At 42.1% G+C, this 20,130-nt stretch overlaps 1 protein-coding gene across 3 annotated transcripts in view; it reads right to left on the reverse strand.

Moving 5' to 3' along the window:
* flot2 (flotillin 2) overlaps positions 1 to 20,130 on the reverse strand; it is a 101,778-nt gene that overhangs the window by 52,151 nt on the left and 29,497 nt on the right. The window contains exon 3 of one of the 3 annotated variants that reach the window (XM_033045819.1): positions 236 to 326. The exons of the other annotated variants lie outside the window; for them this stretch is intronic. Within the exon in view, the coding sequence (XP_032901710.1) occupies positions 236 to 326 (91 nt within the window). The remainder of the gene's footprint in view (positions 1 to 235; positions 327 to 20,130) is intronic. 3 annotated transcript variants of the gene reach the window in all.

A 20,130-nucleotide genomic window follows, 5' to 3' on the forward strand; every position in this document is an offset into this window, starting at 1 on the left:
ATCCATCCCACCTCTTTCTCGCCCATTGCCTCTTCGTTGGGTTCAATCCGCTTCCTTGGTGCGATACCTACAGTGCTACAGGCCATGCCACTTGGATAAAGCGGTGAAGGTGCTGCAGTAGAGCTCAACATTCAGCTGCTGCTTGGGGGAAGAGGAAAGGAAGGAGGCTGGGATGGGGAGAAGGAGGGGCAAGAAAACAAGGCAAGAAAATACAACACGGTTAAGAACAAGTTACCTGTGCCACCCCTGTAACATATACAGGGACCCCCTCAATGGTTTCTATATCCTCACACTGACAGACGACAGTCATGATCTCCAGAGGTAGTCTATGCAGCAGGAGGAGTTGGCAGGGGAGGGATGGAGGGAGGAAGGGGGTGGGACAGCACACATTCAGTCAGAGCAATCATCAGAACAAAGCATGAGAAATCCAACTCGCAGTGACAGTAAGAAAATCAATTCTTTCATTTTCATTGGGTGTTCAAGGTAATTCAATCCTTTAAGAACTGTAACAGCACTTTAGCAGCCATAATTTCATTTTGTGCTTACAGAAAGCATGATTTACTTTCAACTGCCTATACCTGCTGTTAAATCTTCTGAAGTTCCATGCACGAGTCAATATTCCAATAACACAATAAATTAAACACATTTGACTTCGGCATGCGTGATTTATACACTCTTGTGCAGCCAATTCCAAATGCTTACGTTTTACAATAATCAATGTTAAACCACTCGATACAAACATTTCACGACTGCAAAGTGCTTCAATTCTCAAAAGATTATCTGCTTTGAAATAAAGTGCAGTTCAAATGCTGTTCTTTTATCCTGGTAAAACACCATATTCAATCCAAGACTTGGAGGTGAGTCTGGTATCCTGGAAACACCCTGACTGAAGACAAAATGACCCTTGTACTCAGAACCGCTGTCCTGTCTTGACGACAGCGACGCTGGATAATGCCGAACTTGGTTTCTGGGTGTCCTGTAAACAGCAATGCATGGCCTGGAAAAAAAACCTGGAAAACATCTGTGAATTTTGTTCACTAACCACCTATTCTGCCAAGTTTTCCCAAGCAGCTCTTACCTTGGCTTTTTTTTGTCCAAGAACAACATTTGTTTATTCTTGGGATATGGACGTCAATGACAAAATTATGGCCATTTATTAACCATCATTAACGACTCCCAAATTGAGGCAGCTGATTGGAGTCATCCATAATCGATAACTCTGGCCAGACACGAGAGTAGCTGCTTTCTTACAAACCAGGTGAACTTTTGAATAGTAGTTTTACGGCTGCCATTACAAAGATTAATTGCTTTTTTTAAATTCTAGATTAAAACTCTTTGAATTCAATTTTCCCTATGTTCCCCAGTGAGATTCACTCATGTCTCTGGACCAATGATCCAGAACTCTGGATGTTAGTCCCTAAATACTACACTCTTAACAATCATAATGTGAGCAATTTTGGCAAATGCCAACGTTTAATGCCATTCCTCACTGCCGTGTAATGGTGACAAAAGAATGCAAGCTAGTTCAGCCAAAATTGGATAGAGTACTGACAAGAATTACAGTCTGTAACTCAATTGCATAGAACACGAGGATATTTTGAACTTGGGGGAACTGAGCAGGTCATTTATGGAACATTGAGACATTAGAACAAGTATTGAAGTTTATTTAAAAACCACTCCACAGACACAGAAGGCTTACAGTTTCCCATTTTTGGTATGTTCTCTCAATCTGAGACAAGCTTCTGATCACAAGGAGTCTGTGGAATATGGTAAATCTGCTTTTGCACACTATGAAATTGTAAAGTATTTTCTCAGCTCCCTTCATACATTTCTTTTGTCAATCTTTATTTTCAGATTCAGAGACATTCCATCAACACTTCCGCAAGTTTTGAGGTCAGGGAACTGAAGGAACATAACTAGGGCAGGCTTAAATTGAAAGCTATTCATGCTGATTGTACAGGAAACAGAAATGATTGTGTTGTATCCTCTTCTGCCTGAGATGGTCCCACTGTAAATTCATTTTGTACATGTTTTTTTTTTTAAATCTGCAAACAGTTCACTAGCCAGGAGATGAGTGGGAATGGAGATGTTATAAAATGAAGCTATTATTTTCTCAAAGGAAAATTAGCTTTCGACCAGCAACTGGAGGTGAGTCAGGGGGTTTCTGCATAAAATATTTCAGTGTGATAACCAATATAGGACAAAATTCAATTAATCTAAAACCACTGAACGGAAAATTTGCAGAAATATTTGGATGTAACACTGGACTAGAAAATATGGATTATAAAACAAAATTATATCAGGGGATAAATTTCCATGTTGATGTTCACATTTAGACTGTAAAGTTTAAGGAATCAAGTGTTGTTGCACCTCAGTGTGCTTTTGTAAGAGAGAATAATCCCTTCTCAACAGATCTTGTGGCAGAGTGTAACCCAGCTGGTGTCGCAAAGTCATGAAGGCTCCATGCCTGTAATTTGCCCCAGTAGTTTTCCTTTCTCACCATATCAATTGCAACCATCAGTGACACAGAGCATTTGGCTACATGGGACCATCACATCTTGAAGGGAAAATAAGGAATGAAAAAACCTCAGTAGTAATGTCAGAAAATGTAAAGTCTGTAAATTCCCACATACTATAGAAATATTTCACGTAAGATGATGAGGAACCGGCAACAGCCGGCACGATTTCAGGGTCCTTTTAAAGTGTATGGAAATTCCAAGTGATGGAAGCTCCACTAGAGTGATGGAAACTCCAAGTAGATATGTAATTGCAGCAAATGCAGAGTCGTTCAACTTGCTCCCTGGCTTTGTTCATTCTGGGTGCACTGAATGAGTTTCCACTACTCATGTGGTAGAGGAAATTTGGGTATTAAACTGAGTGCTTGGACTTCAATGGTGTGGGTAGAGACACTACCAATAGGGGCCAAGGACAATTCCAGACAGAGGCTAATCCAGTTATTCTTGTCCACACTATCTTTGATTTTCACACCACTTAGCATTTGCCAATACTAAATTAGTAGATTTGGTTTGGCAGAGTAATAATTGCATTCTACAAAAAAGAGATGCTACTCTTAATTAAATGTTAGAAGAGGACGACAATCACTTGGAAACTGATCACAACAAAAATCGATGCTTCCAAGCTTTCACAGCTGATTGGAGTGTTCGTGTATAGACTGTAGCCTTCAGAAATGAGATGCCGTTTTCACTGGGTTGCAACACGTTATCAGCTCAAGTAATTCACACATTATTATGGTTAGTATGGATGTGGTGAGCTGTATGGCTTGTTCCCATCCTATATTACACTATTAGTTTCTAGACTCTAGAGTTTTATAACATCACATACAAGAACAAGACAGTGATATTAGCCAGTTGACTGCAAATATGAAAATTAATAATGAACAATGACAGTTTCAAAACTGGGTTCCCTTGATGTCCAGCATAAATATTAGTCACATGACAAAAACATTTCCCTCATGACATCGTAAAGATCTACTGTAGGTTAATGCAAGCTTGCTCCAATCGCTGCTATATGATTTAATTAAATGACTTACAATAATTAATGATGGGAAACAGATTTTTTTTTAAATTTAACATGTTTGAAGTTCTCTTCAAAAAGCTTTGAGTTTGCAGTAGGTGCATTCGAACACCAGCATCAATAGCCTTGGTTCATTTGCAAGTCTGCATTTTCAATGCTGGCATCAGAAACGAATCCATTCTTCAGTCAATTCAGACATCATACATCAAGGTGCACTGCCTTAGGATTAGGAAGCCTGTGCAGCTTTTAACTCCTTAACCCAAGGGCATGTAGAGCAGGATGTGTAGGAAAGAACTGCAGATGCTGGTTTAAATCGAAGATAGACACAAAGTGCTGGAGTAAACATAGAAAATAGGAGCAGGAGTGGGCCATTCGGCCCTTCGAGCCTGCACCGCCATTCAATATGATCATGGCTGATCATCCAACTCAGTATCCTGTACCTGCCTTCTCTCCATACCCCCTGATCCCTTTAGCCACAAGGGCCACATCTAACTCCCTCTTAAATATAGCCAATAAACTGGCCTCAACTACCTTCTGTGGCAGAGAGTTCCAGCATCTCTGGAGAGAAGGAATGGATGCTGTTTCAGGTCAAGACCCTTCTTCAGACTGATCAGTCTGAAGATGGGTCTCAACCTGAAATGTCACACATTCCTTCTCTCCAGAGATGTTGCCTGTCCTGCTAAGTTACATTTAGTGTCTATCTTCGGCATATCGAGCAGATGATTCACCAGACCAGGGAACTGACAGACAGCAATTCTTATTCTATCCAGTCTGAAACTTTTAGGTGGACTGCTAAAAAAATGTTTAATTTCCTTCCCATCAAATGTGCACCAGCTATACCAGCCCAGCTGCTCAATTTTAAATCATTGTCAATCATTATGACACAGAAGTTTTCAAAACAAAATGCATTCTATTCTGAAAGTGCAATGACCAATTTTCCAACTACTTCTTTAATGGTTAAATGATTATATGCAACACAAATAGTAGATGCTCACAATGATGGCTACATATTATTTCCAATGAAACGTCTCAAAGATAATTCAACACACTTGAAGCGAGTGCAGTTCTTTGCATTTAAGGGTCGTTACGGCACTCCTGAAGTAACTCACTGTTTGGCACAGATATGATTTTGTATTTTCTAGGAGGGCGATGTATCCAAGCATTGTACCATCAAGGTAATGTATAATCTCAATGAGATTTGGTATTTTTGCAGAGCATGAGTGGATAGATGTAGAGTGAAATATCCTTCAAGCTACTACAGAGTCTTGAACTTCAGTCGAGCACCAACTGCAATGTCACGCTGGGATTTCCATACGATGCAAGCTCAGGACAAGTCAGACTGGAAATTTGGAACAAGGAAGTAGACCAAGGTCATTCAATCTCATTTCACTAAAGCACCCTTTGGCATTGGCATACAGTGGATGGCTAACACAAGCAAAAGCAGCCGCCAACTCTGTGTAACCAAGACTGGCTCTGAGTCAGAGCAGGAAGGGTGAAGTCAGACAGGGATGTAGTGATACGAGACTCGATAGTCCAGGAGACAAACGTATTTTTGAGAAAATACATTTCTGTCATTGCCAGCAATGTCCACGCCCTCTCAAAATCAAAGTCTCCAAACGCCAAAAACATTACTGATATCCTGAAGTCTAGTATTTGACAAAGCATCTAACAGATTGATGAGAAATAGATACCTCATTGGATTAAAGGCTGATGGTCCAGTTATTTGAGAATAATTCACAAACTGACTGCCTGATATAGAATTTTGTCATATAGTCTGTGTTCCAGCAGTTTTTTTTTATTATTAAGGTTCAGAAATGCCAAATATTTGAGGATGTAACTGTGGGATCATCTTCTCAATGTTAATTACTCTGATGCAACATCTTAAGAGCTGTCAAAGCATAGAACTGGTTGTTATCATATAGTTTTAATGTTCCCACCTCAGACAGAATTAGAAACTTACAACTTCAAAAAAAATGCCCATGATGTATTCCTAACAAGTAAATCGAGATTAAATTGATGATGGAAAGCACAGAAAGGATTTGAGGTGTGGAGGTCAAAAGCTGTGACTGTGCACAGCAAAAGATAATACACTCAAAATAAGGGAGAATCAGTTCAACAGGACTACGGTTTTTTATTTGGACATTGGCAAAGCATTCCCATGACATTATTTTGACAGATGTGACTCCAATCCCACTCTTGCTGGAGCAGCCTCAACAGTCATTCTAAACTCAGAATAAGTGTTTCTGAAGAATGCTGGATGACCTTTCCCCGACTTGGAACAAAGGCTTGTTCTGGCACCATCCTTTTCTCATTGGCAGCAGGTCATTACAAACGCTGGACCCAGCCCAGGAAGATCCGAGGGAAAGACAGAAGATTTATAAAGAAAGATTTGTATTTTGCCGTGTCTGTAGTGAGCATCTCCGCTCCAAACGCAGCCAGTCAGTCTCTGCTCCTCAATCTGGCCTGAAGGATTGAAGGAAAGCAGACTGTATCATCCATCTTTCCCTGCCTGCCTGATGCTGAGAACATTGCAATGGCTGTCGTATTCCAACCATGGGCATAATCCAAGCTACTGCCTTGCAAACAACTCGAGTTGCAACAAGATATAGTTTCTGAGAACTGAAGCAATTTGGTCAGTAGTTTGAAGACAAATGTGCACACAGTTCTGCTAGGGGCACCACAATTCTGACATGGGAAATGGGAGAAACCAATTTCTGCCTGCACAGTCTACTTGGCAAATTTAAGAACTTAGAAAACAGGAATAGGACTAAACTCCAGCACAATTTCCTATCTTCAGAAAAGCATTCCTTTATATTAATGTGAATTACACAGTATTAAACTGGTGACTTTCATTTTACAATGAAAATGCACCAGTTTTGCAGAATATCAATATAATTTTGCCTTAAGGCAAGTTTGAAATATATATCTAATTTATACTGTATAAAAATAAAAGACAACAATAGAAGAAAGCTAAATTCCACACAGTTTGAGACTGAGTTTGATAGCTGGTGTGAAAAAATCCAAGTCGCTCTTGTTACTGTTCATTCTCAACATATTCCAAATGCAGACGTTATCCTCCACACATAGGGATGTGGAATTCCTGGAATGTTTCTGCAGTCTCACCCAAAACAATCTCAAGTTCTCTAAACCTACATTGGTATCGAACAAGTCAGACTGTTCAAATATAGTTCATTAAAATAATTCAATTTTGATAATGATCTAAATTGAAAGAAAGGTGGGGACTTAAAAAAACAACTACTCCTCTGACTAGTGAATACCGATCTAGATGTTCCTATCATTTTTATCAGCAATTATTCTCAAATATGAAAGAATTCTGTTTGAGAATTATTCGGCATTTATATTCATGGAAATGAGATAGCTCTCCATTTCTGTTAACATTAAAATTGGATCGGAATTGCCTTCTCTGTAACCTTCATTTTGCTTTTAAATCAAGTTCAAGTTTAAGTTTATTGGTCACATACTCAATTATACAGGTATAACCAGTAGTGAAATGCTTAAGTGCCTGTCCAGTTGTGCATGGTTCCCCACTTGCACATAACCCACATAAAACAATACCCACATATACCACATAATAAATATGTGCCCCATAGATACCCACATATAACACATACCCCATAAATATACCACATAACAAGTAGTGCTGTTACAAGCAGTGACAAGTGCCGTGGAACACCTGTGATGACAGCATGTTTCATCCAGTTCAGTCCCGTGTGTGTGTGTGTGTGTGTGTGTGTGTGTGTGTGTGTGTGTGTGTGTGTGTGTTTGTGTGTGTGTGTGTGTGTGTGTGTGTGTGTGTGTGTGTGTGTGTGTGTGTGTGTGTGTGTGTGTGTGTGAGATGGTGGCGGGGCGGGGGGTTTGGGCAGGGGTGCAGGTGCTGGTGAGGTGCTGGTGTGGAGGGTGGGGATGGTTTGGGCGTTGGGGGGCTGGGGGAGGGAGGGGGGGGGGGCGGCGACACCGAACCTTGTATATTTGTATGGTAATGGGGCAATTCACTTTAGTTTTGCCATGTGAGCTACTGGTTGGCTAGTGGATTAAACACAAATGTAAAAGCAGAATATGAAAGGAGATCCAAATACTAAAATAGAGGTCAGAGAGCATCTGTGAAGGCACAGAAGAATTCGGAAAAAAATGGGGACTGCAGCATGTTAGAAACAAGCCTGGGTTAGAGAGAATGGAACAATCAAAATGCAGGTGTAAGGGGTTATGGGGAGAAGGCGGGAGAATAGCGTTAGGAGGAAGAGATAGATAGAGCCATGACATCATCGGGTGGCGCTATGCGCGGCAGCCTTGCCAATCTGTCCGTCCTTTTATCATTTTTGTTACTTTTAGTCGATCAAAAATGTATGTTCCTGGAGGTTATTTACTCTTTTTATGTGAGGGATGGGGAGGGGGAAGAGGGGAAACCGTTTCCCAGTCACTACCTGGTCGAGGATGCGCCTTTTCTCCGAGTCGCATCTTCGCCCCCCCACCCGCCTTGCGGCCTACCATCTGGATTGGCGCGGCCTTTCCTGCCGGAGACCGGCCAGAGCTTCAGCAGCGGCGCAGCACTGGATTGCATCGCAGAACGGGCGATGCCTTACCAGGGATCACCGTGTGGAGCTCCGGAGTGTTGGACCAGCTGCTTTAACATCGTGGTCTGCGGAGCTTCTAGCCACGGGCGGCGCTGACTTTAACATCGCCGAGTCCTGGGATCCTTTGCCGAGGGTCGCCAGTGTCGGAGCTCCGTACAGCTCGGCCTGTGGACTTCGTGAGCCACGGTCTCCGGTAGGAAGCGACCGATTCGGAAGCTCCACGGCGCTGAGAGTCTTCTCCCGTTCCAACGTCAGAGTTCCATAATCCCGGCGAGAGCGCCTGAAACATCGAGCTGCTGTAGCAGCGACTGCGGGGGGCTCAAAGGCCCCAACCACGGGTGAACAAAGAGGAAGCTGACTGAACTTTATTGCCTTCCCTCAAAGTGGGAAACTTTGATTCCGCTGTGTGGAATGTTCATGTTAAATTCTATCGTGTATTGTGCTCTTTTTTATTCGTATGGCTGTATGGTAACTCAAATCTCACTGAACCAATTGGTGAATGTGACAATAAATGCAACTTGAACTTGATTGAATGGTGGAGTAGACTTGATGGGAAAATGGCCTAATTCTGCTCCTATCACTTTTGACCTTTTAAAATGGATGAGCTATTTCATTATAGAAGATTGGACATATTAAATGTCAGAATGGGTGGCAGTGATACAAAAATGGCAATCTCCACATGACAATGGAGGTGTATAAACATTATCTCCACTGGTTAGAGGAAAACTGTTATACTTGTGGCATTGCACAGCAATGGCAAACACAAAAGTAAGGAAAGTTTAAACAGTCAGACTACTTTAACTATTAAGTCTTAATTGAAGTGGGATATTTGATCTATTGTGCCTCCTCTGCCTTACAATAGGTCAATGTTTGCCAGGAAAAATGCCAGAGAGCATTTGTTCAAATTTCTCTCCCCTCCTCCCTAAGAGTTTGAAAGAAAATAAGAGCCAACAATATCTACACACAAGTCCAACAGACAGCTGACCCAAACCCATGAATGGGATAACAGCTGCTCTCAAGATAAATCCATGAACAAACTGGCATTCATATTCAGATTTTTCTCATGTAATTTCAGTTCCATTTGGTCTGATAATCTTGTTTCAAGGCAAGAGGGTGCTGGTCAGGTCTACACCAGGATAGGCAACTGCAGACATCAGGCGTGTAAGAAGGAACTGCCGATGCTGGTTTAAATCGAAGATAGACATCAAAAGCTGGAGTAACTCAGCGGGACAGGCAACATCTCTGGAAAGAGGCAATGGGTGAAGTTTCGGGTAGACATCTTAGACATCAGGAGGATTGTTAAATTGACCACAATGCCCATTGATTTGGCTGGATGTGTAGAAAAGACAAAATGGGGAAACCAGAGATTCCGTATTTAACAAATTAAGGTCAGGCCAGAGCTGTAATCAGCCATCAGATGGGTTCCCAGCTCTCATCTTCGTTGTAATAATAGCAGGTTAAAACAGTGGAGTAACCAATCCATTTTTGAGAGACATCCTCTGGGAATGAAGCCGTGTCTTCAGCAAATAACATTTAAAAAAATGAAAGGACAAGGAGAACTGACGTTTCTCCAATACAATTCCTCATATTCCTTAATTGCTTGTTGATAGTTCTCAGCTTTAAGACATTGTGAACATTTGAAATTGATTTACAATGTATTGCACCATCCAACACAAGAAACCTAAAAAGCACAAGTGCACTTGGTAAACATGGAATTAATAAAACAAAAAACCTCTGCAGAGGTTCACAAAAGTAAATTAGACACAGATTCAATTTCCACGATGCAGAGGAATGGGAATTTGAAACGTTTTTCATACAGTGATTGCATGAACAGCACAATGCCATTCCCAAGACTCTTCCACAATGATTTGCCAGCAGGTGGCCAAAATGCAATTTGCTTTTAGCATCTGATAACTCTTGAGCCACTTAAGATGCATCATTTATATCTTTATCATCTCTACTACTGAAATCTCTTCAAATATTTTCTGCAATAATCTGGGCGGGAACCAAACAATCTTAAGCACTTTTGTAAGATCTTTATTTTCAAATTGCTGAATAACTTAAGTTTTGTAAATATCAGAACTAAGATCATTTCAGTTATCTGTGCCTCCAGATCAATACAAAATTAATGGAAGGCTGGTGGAATAAAATATCTCTTTCTCAGGCTGGAAGGAAGTTCCCCAGGAATTGGTACTTGACCCTCAATTATTTATTACCTATACAAATGACTTTGAGGCAGAGTTTTAGGTGATGACATAGAAATAGGTGGGAATGGCATGACGATATTTGGAATCCCCAGCAGTATATAGACAGGTTGATTAGAATGGGTGTAAACGTAGTAAATTGAACAATGTAGAAAAGTGCAAAGCCTATCTAATGGAAAGAGACTACAAATGGCACACGGGGATCCAAGTGGATCCAAAACACAGCGGGCAGGTGAAGCAAGTAGTTAAGAAAGCAAATGGCATATTGGCCTTTTAATTGCACGCCATTTGGGGTTCAGTAACAGAAATATTCTTACAGAGTAGAGTGTTAGGGAGGCTGCACCTAGAGTACGATCTACATCACCGGACCATATACTTTAGAAAGTATAGTTACATTGGAAATAATCCATTAGAGATTCACTGGGTTCTTTCATGGGATAAAATGAATGATGCACCATGAATGGATAAAAAAGTTGAAACTATTTTTTTGAGTTTGTGAAAGAAGTGATCTGAATGCAACCTGCAAGTTCCTATGGGGGCATGACAGGGTTAATTATCAAATTATTTCACTGGTGGTTGAATCTTGAATGAGGAGGCACAGTTACAAGATAAAGGCCAGTCATTTAAAAATAAGGTGCATAGAAATGTCTTCTCAGATTGGAGAATCTCTAGAATTCTCTATCTCCTGGAATGTAGAGGCTGGAACATAGGGGTAGTTACAGAAAACTTTTTGAAAGATCAAGGAATTGAGAGCAATGGGAAACTGATACAGTAGTGAAGTTGGGGCCTGAGGCAAATCAGCCATGATTATTGAATGGCAGGGCAGGCTTGATGGGCCACACCACCTGCTCCTACTTGGAGTCAGTCATACAGTATGTAAACAGACCCTTTGGCCCATCTCATTCACACGACCCACCAAGAACCCCTTCCATACTGGTCATAAACTAATCCCATTTTATTTATTCAGCATCCAGAGCTACCCAAAGCTTGTGCCACTGAGTTTAGAAGAATGAGGGGTTATTTTATTTAAACACACAAGATCCTAAAGATGCATGACAGGGGAGTTGCTGGGCTGCTTTCATTAGTTGGAGAGTCTTGTCCAAACAGACATGACGACAAGGGGCCAGTCGTTAAAGACTGAGGTATCTAGAAATTTCGTCATATAGACTGACAAATCTGCAAATGTTTTCGCATTGGAAGTGGAAACCACATTTTTGGATATATTTAACGAGGTGTTAAATAGAGGAGCATGGAGAAATGATACACAGCAGTGAGGCCATCATAGATCAAGCACAATCATATTAGATGGTGGGGCAGGAGTGAAGGGCCTGCTGCCAACTGCTCCTGTTCTTTTATGAACCTGATCTGGTCACAGGGAAAAATGTACACGAACAGGATCCGGTCAGCATTGAAAGGGTCTCTGGAGCTATGAGACAGCAGCTCTACAAGCTGTGCTGTTGTGCTGTCCCCTATATTTTTTATTCTTGTGAAAGGTATTTCATTAAAATAATTAAATGTGTTCTTCACTCCAGAGAAACTATCCCATCTGCAGAATATTTCCAACATCCACAATATTTTTCATCTTTGCTTGAGAGTGACCAGTACTGCAGCACTGCATTTCTGGCAGAGGGGGAAGTAATTAAGGTATTACAGGATGGCATTTTAAATTAGGCCATAAATAATCTTTGCATCAGGAGTAGTGTGCTGCCTCTCCATAAAAACAAGTCCAGCTAAATCAAAACCAGAACCAATAGGGTCCTGTTGAATTTAGTGTTCAGTACTAACAGGATATGATAAATGAAATGTACTGCCAGAACTGTATTTCACAAAAATCCCTGGAGACGGCTTTAAATTTCTATTTCTTTGACTGGCTACAGGAGGCCATTTCCGATAAAAATTTAAAAAGGATTATCAGGGAAAAATATTTAAGATAGACAAAAATGCTGGAGAAACTCAGCGGGTGAGGCAGCATCAAAATAGATTACTTTAAAACAAAAACACACATTTGTCAGTAAATGGTGTCGAAACAAAGACCACTAGGATACTTATCACCCTCCCCAGTTCCAGGGGCTGCACCCACCCACAAGGGCTGTAGCCTTGTGTTGACCCTCAACTTTCTCCTTGGAGACAACAATGTGGAACCTGGGATCTTGGCTCCAAGGTGGAAGGAAGTGAGAATGCACAGCAGCAGATGCTCCAAATTACTTCCAGTTGCATTTGAGATTTGATTCAAAAATTACTTTAGGGTTGCTTACACCAAGCTTGGATTCACATGCAAGCAGTCAAGCGTTTGTGATCTTCACCAGAAGTGAAAAGACAGTACAATGATTGTCACCTTCCAAACTTTCATAGATTATTGACAAGATCATAAAAAAATCGAATGATAGTAAGTGAATCCACCATTTAAGAGAGATGGGGAGACAAAATGGAGAACAGACTGGTTAGCCTGCCATCAGTAGTGGGGTAACAGCTAGAATTCATTATTAATGAATCAGTATCATGGCACTTAGAAATTATAACAGGACTAGATATAGTTAACATAGCCTTGTGCAAGATAAATCACTTTTACCAAATCTGTTAAGGGTTTTTTTCTGAGGCAATGACTAGAGAAACAGAATAAAGGGAACCAGTGGATATGATTCAGAAAACCTTTGACACACTAGAGGGTTGACATTCTGGTGTGGTTAACATGTAAAAAAAAATAGGACGGGTCATCTCTAGATTGGGAAGGTCTGATCAGCAGTGCATCACAAAGATTGGTGCGAGGAACTCAGCTATTCACAATCTATACCTACGATTTAGATATGGCATTAAGAATCCATGTTTGCTGACAAAGCAAAGGTACGTGCCAATTTTGAGATAGTGGAGAGTGAGAACAGAGGATTCAGTGGTAAATAGACTAGCTAAGTTAATGACCACGAGCAGTAGAAATATGGAAAAAATATTCAGTCATCCTCTTTGCCTGAAGAGCTTTTCTATTTATAAATGATGAGAGACTTGAAGGTGCTTGTGTTCAGGAGGAACCTGGGTGGCCATGAACAGGACTGAAGGTTAACGAGCAAGCAATTAGAAAAGCAAGCTATATAGTGATCTTTGAAAAATGATTTGAATGCAAGAGTAGAGACGTCGTGTTGCAATTATACAGGACCCTGATGAAACTGCACTCCTGGAATAGTGTGCCCAGCTCTGATCTCTCTACCCTAGAATAGATGGATACTAATGGTGGTGGCCCGTCAGTAACAACGATGGCAGGTTGTGCAGTCTCAATTCTGGTGAGTTCTGCCATGGCTCACGAGCCCAATTCGTGAACCGCACACTCGAGGGCAGTGAGGGCAGATGAAGGGCATCGCTAGTGGGTTCTGGGCGGCGGCCTTCCTCCGCTTCTTAGCTTTGGTAAGTCGCTCTATGCGGCGCTCCTCGAAGCAGCTGGCTGCTGTTCGCACTGCTTCGCGCCAGCGTGTTCTGTCGCTGGCGCAGGCTTCCAGTTGCTTGGGCGCAAGACCACAATAGTGGAGATGGTCCTTGACCCAATCTTTGTACCGCTTCCTGGGACGCCCACGGTTCCTTTGTCCCTGAGAGAGCACGCCGATGATCATTGGCTCAATGCTTGTGAAGCTGGATCTGTCCAATCCTTCTTGGTTGGGCACTTTGCCCTGCCAGCGAATGCCCATGTTGGACCCTAAAGAGTGCATATGGAACTTCTCAAGTTGACGGATGTGATTCCTATACAAGGTCCATGTTTCACAGCCATAGAGCAGGCTGGAAAGCACAACAGCTTTGTAGACTTTGAGTTTAGTTGACAGCTTGATGCTGTGGCGGTTCAACACTCATGTACGCATTCGTCCAAGTGCTTGACTGGCTTTGCCGATTCTCGTTGAGAATTCCTTGTCCAGGGAGCCATCAGATATTACCCTTCCCAAGTATTTGAAGGAGTCAACTGCTTTCAGCTGTGTGCTAAACATGCACACTTGGGGCGGTGCTGCAGAGTTTTGCTGAGGCTGATTATGGGACCACAAGCCTGTGCTGCTTCCGCAAATTTGGTCACAATGAGGTCAGACTCCTCGTGAGCCATGATGGTGCAGTCATCCGCAAAAAGGGCTTCGAGAATGAGCCAATCGTGCGTCTTGGTATTGCGTCGAAGGTGAAAGAGAGATCCGTCCAGACGGTACTTCAGGTACATGCCACGGTCGAGGTTCTGGAGTGTGTGACTCAGGACGCAGCCGAATAAGAGGTTGAAGAGTACAGGGGCCAGAATGCAACCTTGCCTCACTCCATTGGATATATCGAAAGGTGCAGAAGTTTCGCCCGTTGACCAGAACAGTTCCTGTCATGGCATGATGGAAGAGACGGATGATCTGGATGAACTTTCTTGGGCAGCTGAGCTTGTGAAGTATCAACCACAGAGCCTCCCAGTTGAGCATGTCAAAGGCCTTTGTCAAGTCGATGAAGACTGCGTAGAGGTCCATCTTCTGCTCGACGCATTTTTCCTGTATCTGTCTCACAGTGAAGATCATATCAGCAGCGCTGCGACCAGGTCTGAAACCACACTGAGCCTTGCTTCCACGACCTTATTGATTAAGCGGTTGAGGAGGACACGTCAGTATCTTTCCAGGGACAGACAACATGGAGATGCCTCGGTAGCTGCCACACTAAGCTTTGCTACCTTTGTTTTTGAACAAGGTGACAACAGTGAGGTCAATTAATCGGGCATACTTTGTCTCCCAGATGCTGGACAAGATGTTGTGGAAGGCATCTAGTGTCTCAGGACCTGCTGTGTTGTCGAGTTCAATAGGGATTCCGTCCATGCCTGATGCCTTGCCTGTGCTGGTTTGACGGATGGACTTCTTGATCTCTTCCAAAGATGGGCGGAGGTCAAGGTCAAGTGGTGGCTTTTGTGGGATCAGGTCGAGAGCGACTGGGTCAACAGCAGAGGGTCTATTGAGGAGGTTGGTGAAGTGTTCTCTCCATCTGTCCGAGATGCTGCTTTTATCCTTGAGCAGGGTTTTGCCGTCAGCTGAAAGGAGGGGGGAGGAGGTCAGCTTGGGTGGACTATACACAGCCTTGATCAAGCTGAAAATTTGTTTTGAGTTGTTCATGTCTGCATAACGTTGTACTTCGTCAGCTTTACTCGCCCACCAGCTGTCTTGCATCTCTCGTAGCTCCTTCTGTACCTTGCTCTGCAGGTGTTTGAAGCGGTTCTTTTTGATGAAGGGAGGATGCGTCGTTCTGCCACTCGATGAATGCCTTGTGTTTCTCCTCCAGGAGTTTGGTTGTTTCATCATTGTTTACATCAAACCATTCCCGGTGCCCTCGCTGCTTGCACGTCCAAGCACGTCCTTAGCTGACTGTCATCAGCTCTTTGAACTGGCTCCACTTTTCAGTTGGGTCGCCCGTCAGTGGTCCATGAGCAGTCAACTTGTTGTCCAGCTGGGACTGGTACTTCTCAGTGACGTCTGGTCATTTGAGCATCTCGGTGTTGAATGATGCATGGAGAAGCTTAGATGTCTTGTGCTGTGGCAGAGGGATGTGCAGAGTGTGCAGTAAGAGAGAGATTACTACCCAGGCTCACCGGATTGCTTTCTGGGAAAGAGTGTTTGTCACCTGACGAGAGAATTAAGCAAACTGGACCTACACTTGAATTCAGAAGAATGTGACAAGCTCATCAAATCATACAAAATTCACAACTGGTGAAAATTCATGAATTCAGTCAGAGGTCACAGGCACAAAATTAAGGGTTTGCCATAAATAAACAAGATTAAAAAATCTTAATCCAAAGATTGGGATTCTTTACCCAAAAGAGTTGTGACGGATCAGTTGCTGACCATATTCAAGACAGAGGTTGGAAGATTTTGGGATATTATAGGAATCAAAAGGTCTGGGGTTAGTTCAGAAAAGCAGAGCTGAAGTCAGATTAGCAATGGGCTCATTGAATATGAAGCACGAGCCAAGTGGCGTATGGCCTTTTACATTTCTTGTATTCTGTTTATTTTCTAAGTGCACTACTCAGATAATGGAAGGGATAATTGAACCACAATCTCAATATGGAGACAGACCCTATCCACTTAGCCAAGTTGACACAAGGGAATTACATAAAACTAATTCAGATATTGAGAACTCTATCCAGTCTCCTCATAGCCCATTAACCTTAATTCAGTTTCTCCCTGTATCTTTCCATTCACTTTATTTCGTTTTGAAAGGTTACTAATTATTTGCCCATGCTTGCATGTTACCCAATCTAACTATTCTAAATGAAGAAATACCCCATCATTTCCCACTATCTGAAATGAATGGCTCCTACAGTCTGCAGTCCAACAGTCTGGATTACAAAATAGCTGATGTAGCGTAGCAATAACTGTTCTGAATGTTGAGCAAGTGCATGAAACCGAGCACAATAAATTTTAACAGGAAACAGACTGCCCTATTGCCACAATATCTAAACGGTGCCTGAAATATTAAATGTTCAAAGAATGAACAACAGGCATGAGTACTTAAAAATAGCATCAACTGGAATACTGAGGACAGTTCTGATCACCATATTATTAAAAAGATATAGAGCCATTGAATAGAGTAGGGTGATTTCGAGATGATCCAAGAATGTGAAGGCGTACATAGCAGGTTGTCAATATCAGCAATCAATTGGAGTTGGTTTGTGGTGCCAGAGGCAATCACAGAAAGAGGCCTTGCTCTTTGGCAGCAGGCCTGACCAAACATCTATAACGATCTGCTCTGACTACCTGAAGGTGCTGGGGATCTGCTTCAGAGGAACATGAGTATAATGTAGTAATTGGCTGGAACGGAGAGGCAAGGTCCAACAGAATTTGGTTGTGGCACTCTGCCATCCATAAGGCAAAATTCTGATCATTAGATGCAAGGTGCTCTTGGCGCTGCTGTGTAGAGTGGAAGTGTGACCCAGACCCTGTCCTCCACCGTGGTAGTTTACTGTCGAGATACAACATGGAAACAGGCCATTTGACATCTTCGGTTTCATCTGAGGTTCCAAGTTGAAGAAAGTCCATCTTGATGCAACACGTGTCTCCAGTAAACGGAGATTTGGATGATTGGAACATCATAGCCAATGTTGCCTGTATCCTGATGGCCAACTTTGTGCATGGCTGTATCTAGTTGTGCATAGAACCATAGGAGGCAAACACCAAGTGTCATTACATAGTAATGTTCTACCTGTCCAGATTCTGTGTATGTGTAGAAAGTTGAGTACTGCCCTGACACAACGTGTCATGCCATTTATTTGGACTCTGCCACACTCACTTTCTTTCATAGAAAAATCCCTTCTGAAAACACCTTTGAGCACATGTCCAACAGGCAGTGGTAAGCATGTACCACTCATTCGGACTCTATCTCACTATCTGCCTTTCATAAAAAGGTTAATTCTGAAAAACATTTTTGACCACAAATCCATCAGGTAGTGGTCAGCATGCAATGTTCTGCAGACCCTACAGGAGAAGGACACCATAGATTTTGAGGGATGGCTTCCCAAGCACCGTCAAAACCACTAGGCACAATGTCTTACTGCCTTCACTTACCAACAAGCACCAAAACCACACTTGGCTGGCAATGAGAGAGGCTCTTCCCTGAGATGTTTATTTTAAAAATAAAAATGATGAACAGATTGTCAGTCACCCGAGCCATCTTCTATATCACTTGGATGCTGAGTGTTATGATGTGTTAGTCCCCAGAGAATGGAGAGAAATGTGGCTAGTGAAGCCCTCCAGCTGATGGACACCTTCGTATGTGGCTGAATCAAGCTGTATATAGTACACAAACGCAAAGTGTCACTACATGCCAAGGTTTCACCTATCCTTGGTGTTACAAAGGATAGGCCTAACTTCAATACTTCAGTGCCTCGTTCCATTCAGTTGGATCTTAGTGCACTTCTTGTCCCAAAGTCAGAGTTGTGCGAAATACAACTTTTGAACAAAATTTTCTGAGGAAGAACACCTTTGCCACAACTCCACCAGTGGTCAACTTGAGATGGCTGTGGTCCTGATGAGACCTCAACCTCCTGAACGGTACGATTGCCAAGATGTTCGGGAAACCTCCCACGCCAAGATTCATCCTGAGCAGCTCTATAACAGAGGACTCCATGATCTACATAAGGGCTGTTGAAGGCAACACCATACCGTTATAAACATCAACTGCTGCTGGAAGAGCATCATGATGCTTTTTAATCCATCCAAACAAGCAAATATTATCCATTGGCTCATGCCCCGGTGCAAGAGTACATACCGAGGGACACTGAAGCTCGGTACAGCCATTACAAAGGCTGTGGGGAAGGATCAGAATCTAGGACCTTGTTCCCGTTGGACACAGGTGCTACTCCTCTAAAGTACTTTACAGGCAGCACTGACAGTTTAAGATAATGCTTTGAACTGATGGTACAGTGAATTCAAGAAAATACAATGATTCCATTTACCGCATATATTGTTGAGGTTTAAAAAAAAAGAACTGGGTTCTCTTTTGAAAAAGCAACGTGAGATGTGGAGAGGGAGGACGAAGGAAGTGAAGAAACATGTCATCAAGATTGTGACGGACTAGATAGAGAGAGATTTCCCCAATGGGGAAGAGCAGAACTAAGCACCATCAATGCAAGATAAATCCAAAAGGAAATTCAAGGAAAACTTCTTCAACCAAAAGAGCAGCCAGAATGTTGAACCTAGTCCAACGGGGATGGGTTGAGGCTCAAGAATTTGAGGGAGATGGAAACAGATGTCCATGTTGATCGAAGCAATTGAGGAAAAATGAAAGGAGGGTCAAAGACAGCAATACACTGACATGGACCAATTCCCAAGTACACGGGTAATTTTTGAATACATTTATGGAAGAATTGGTAAACTACTTGTCATTTTTTTGGTGGGGCAACACTAAAGCTGCAGCAGTAATAAGACCCTCAAATGCAGAGAACATCAAAAAAGCTTTGCAACAAAGCATAGAAAGGCCATGAGACAAGTAGAGCAGTAAGTTCCTTTATGTTTCCTCAGAATTGGCAGTGAACCAAATGGCTCAAGAATATTTATGACTGGAGAATGGATTTCTGTAAATTGCCATCCAGTGCAGGGAATTAAAAACAAAACCAGTTTAAGCTATTTGGAAACTGTTCAGCACATGTGATTAGGACATTCAATACGGCAGTGAAAAGTGAAGGAGTTGCATCCTTGCAAAGAGCAAATTCACTTTCCACTATCATACCAAAAACATTACTTCAAGGTGTTTATAGGGAGTTTTTTAAAAATAAAAATAAAATTATTTCCATCAACACACAGCAGCTGATCAATAACAGTTTTGTTGAGTGTGTGCAACTTTGGATCCACTTATCCCTCCCAAATAAGTTTAAAAAACAATGAAAGGGTAAGTTTATTTTATCTCTTATTTGTGAAAGCAGGTTCCCAGACCCAAGCACTGCCAGAACATTTCCAAGAATGACATAAGCAAAATGTTAAGTGACCAAGTCAGCCTACACTTTTGATCAGTTATTTGTACACATACTGTCTTCACTCTCTCCATGATTTCTTCCGCTTTTAAATTTGTGCCCTATCATTTAATCCTGAAGTCAATCGAAAAACTGGAAATACAAACAATTTACTGTTGTTAATAACACCAGAGCTCATTATATTAAAATTAAAGATATTTTAGTTATTTAAATATACCTCCCAAACCATTCAAGGAAATGGACAGGATTAGTGTTAGCGATACAGCAGGGAAACAGGCCCTTCGTCCCACCAAGTCCACGCTGATCATCGATCACCCATTCACTCGGTCTATATTACTCCACTTTTGAAATTACT

This window comes from Amblyraja radiata, chromosome 28 (assembly GCF_010909765.2).
Source record: "Amblyraja radiata isolate CabotCenter1 chromosome 28, sAmbRad1.1.pri, whole genome shotgun sequence".
NCBI lineage: Eukaryota > Metazoa > Chordata > Chondrichthyes > Rajiformes > Rajidae > Amblyraja > Amblyraja radiata.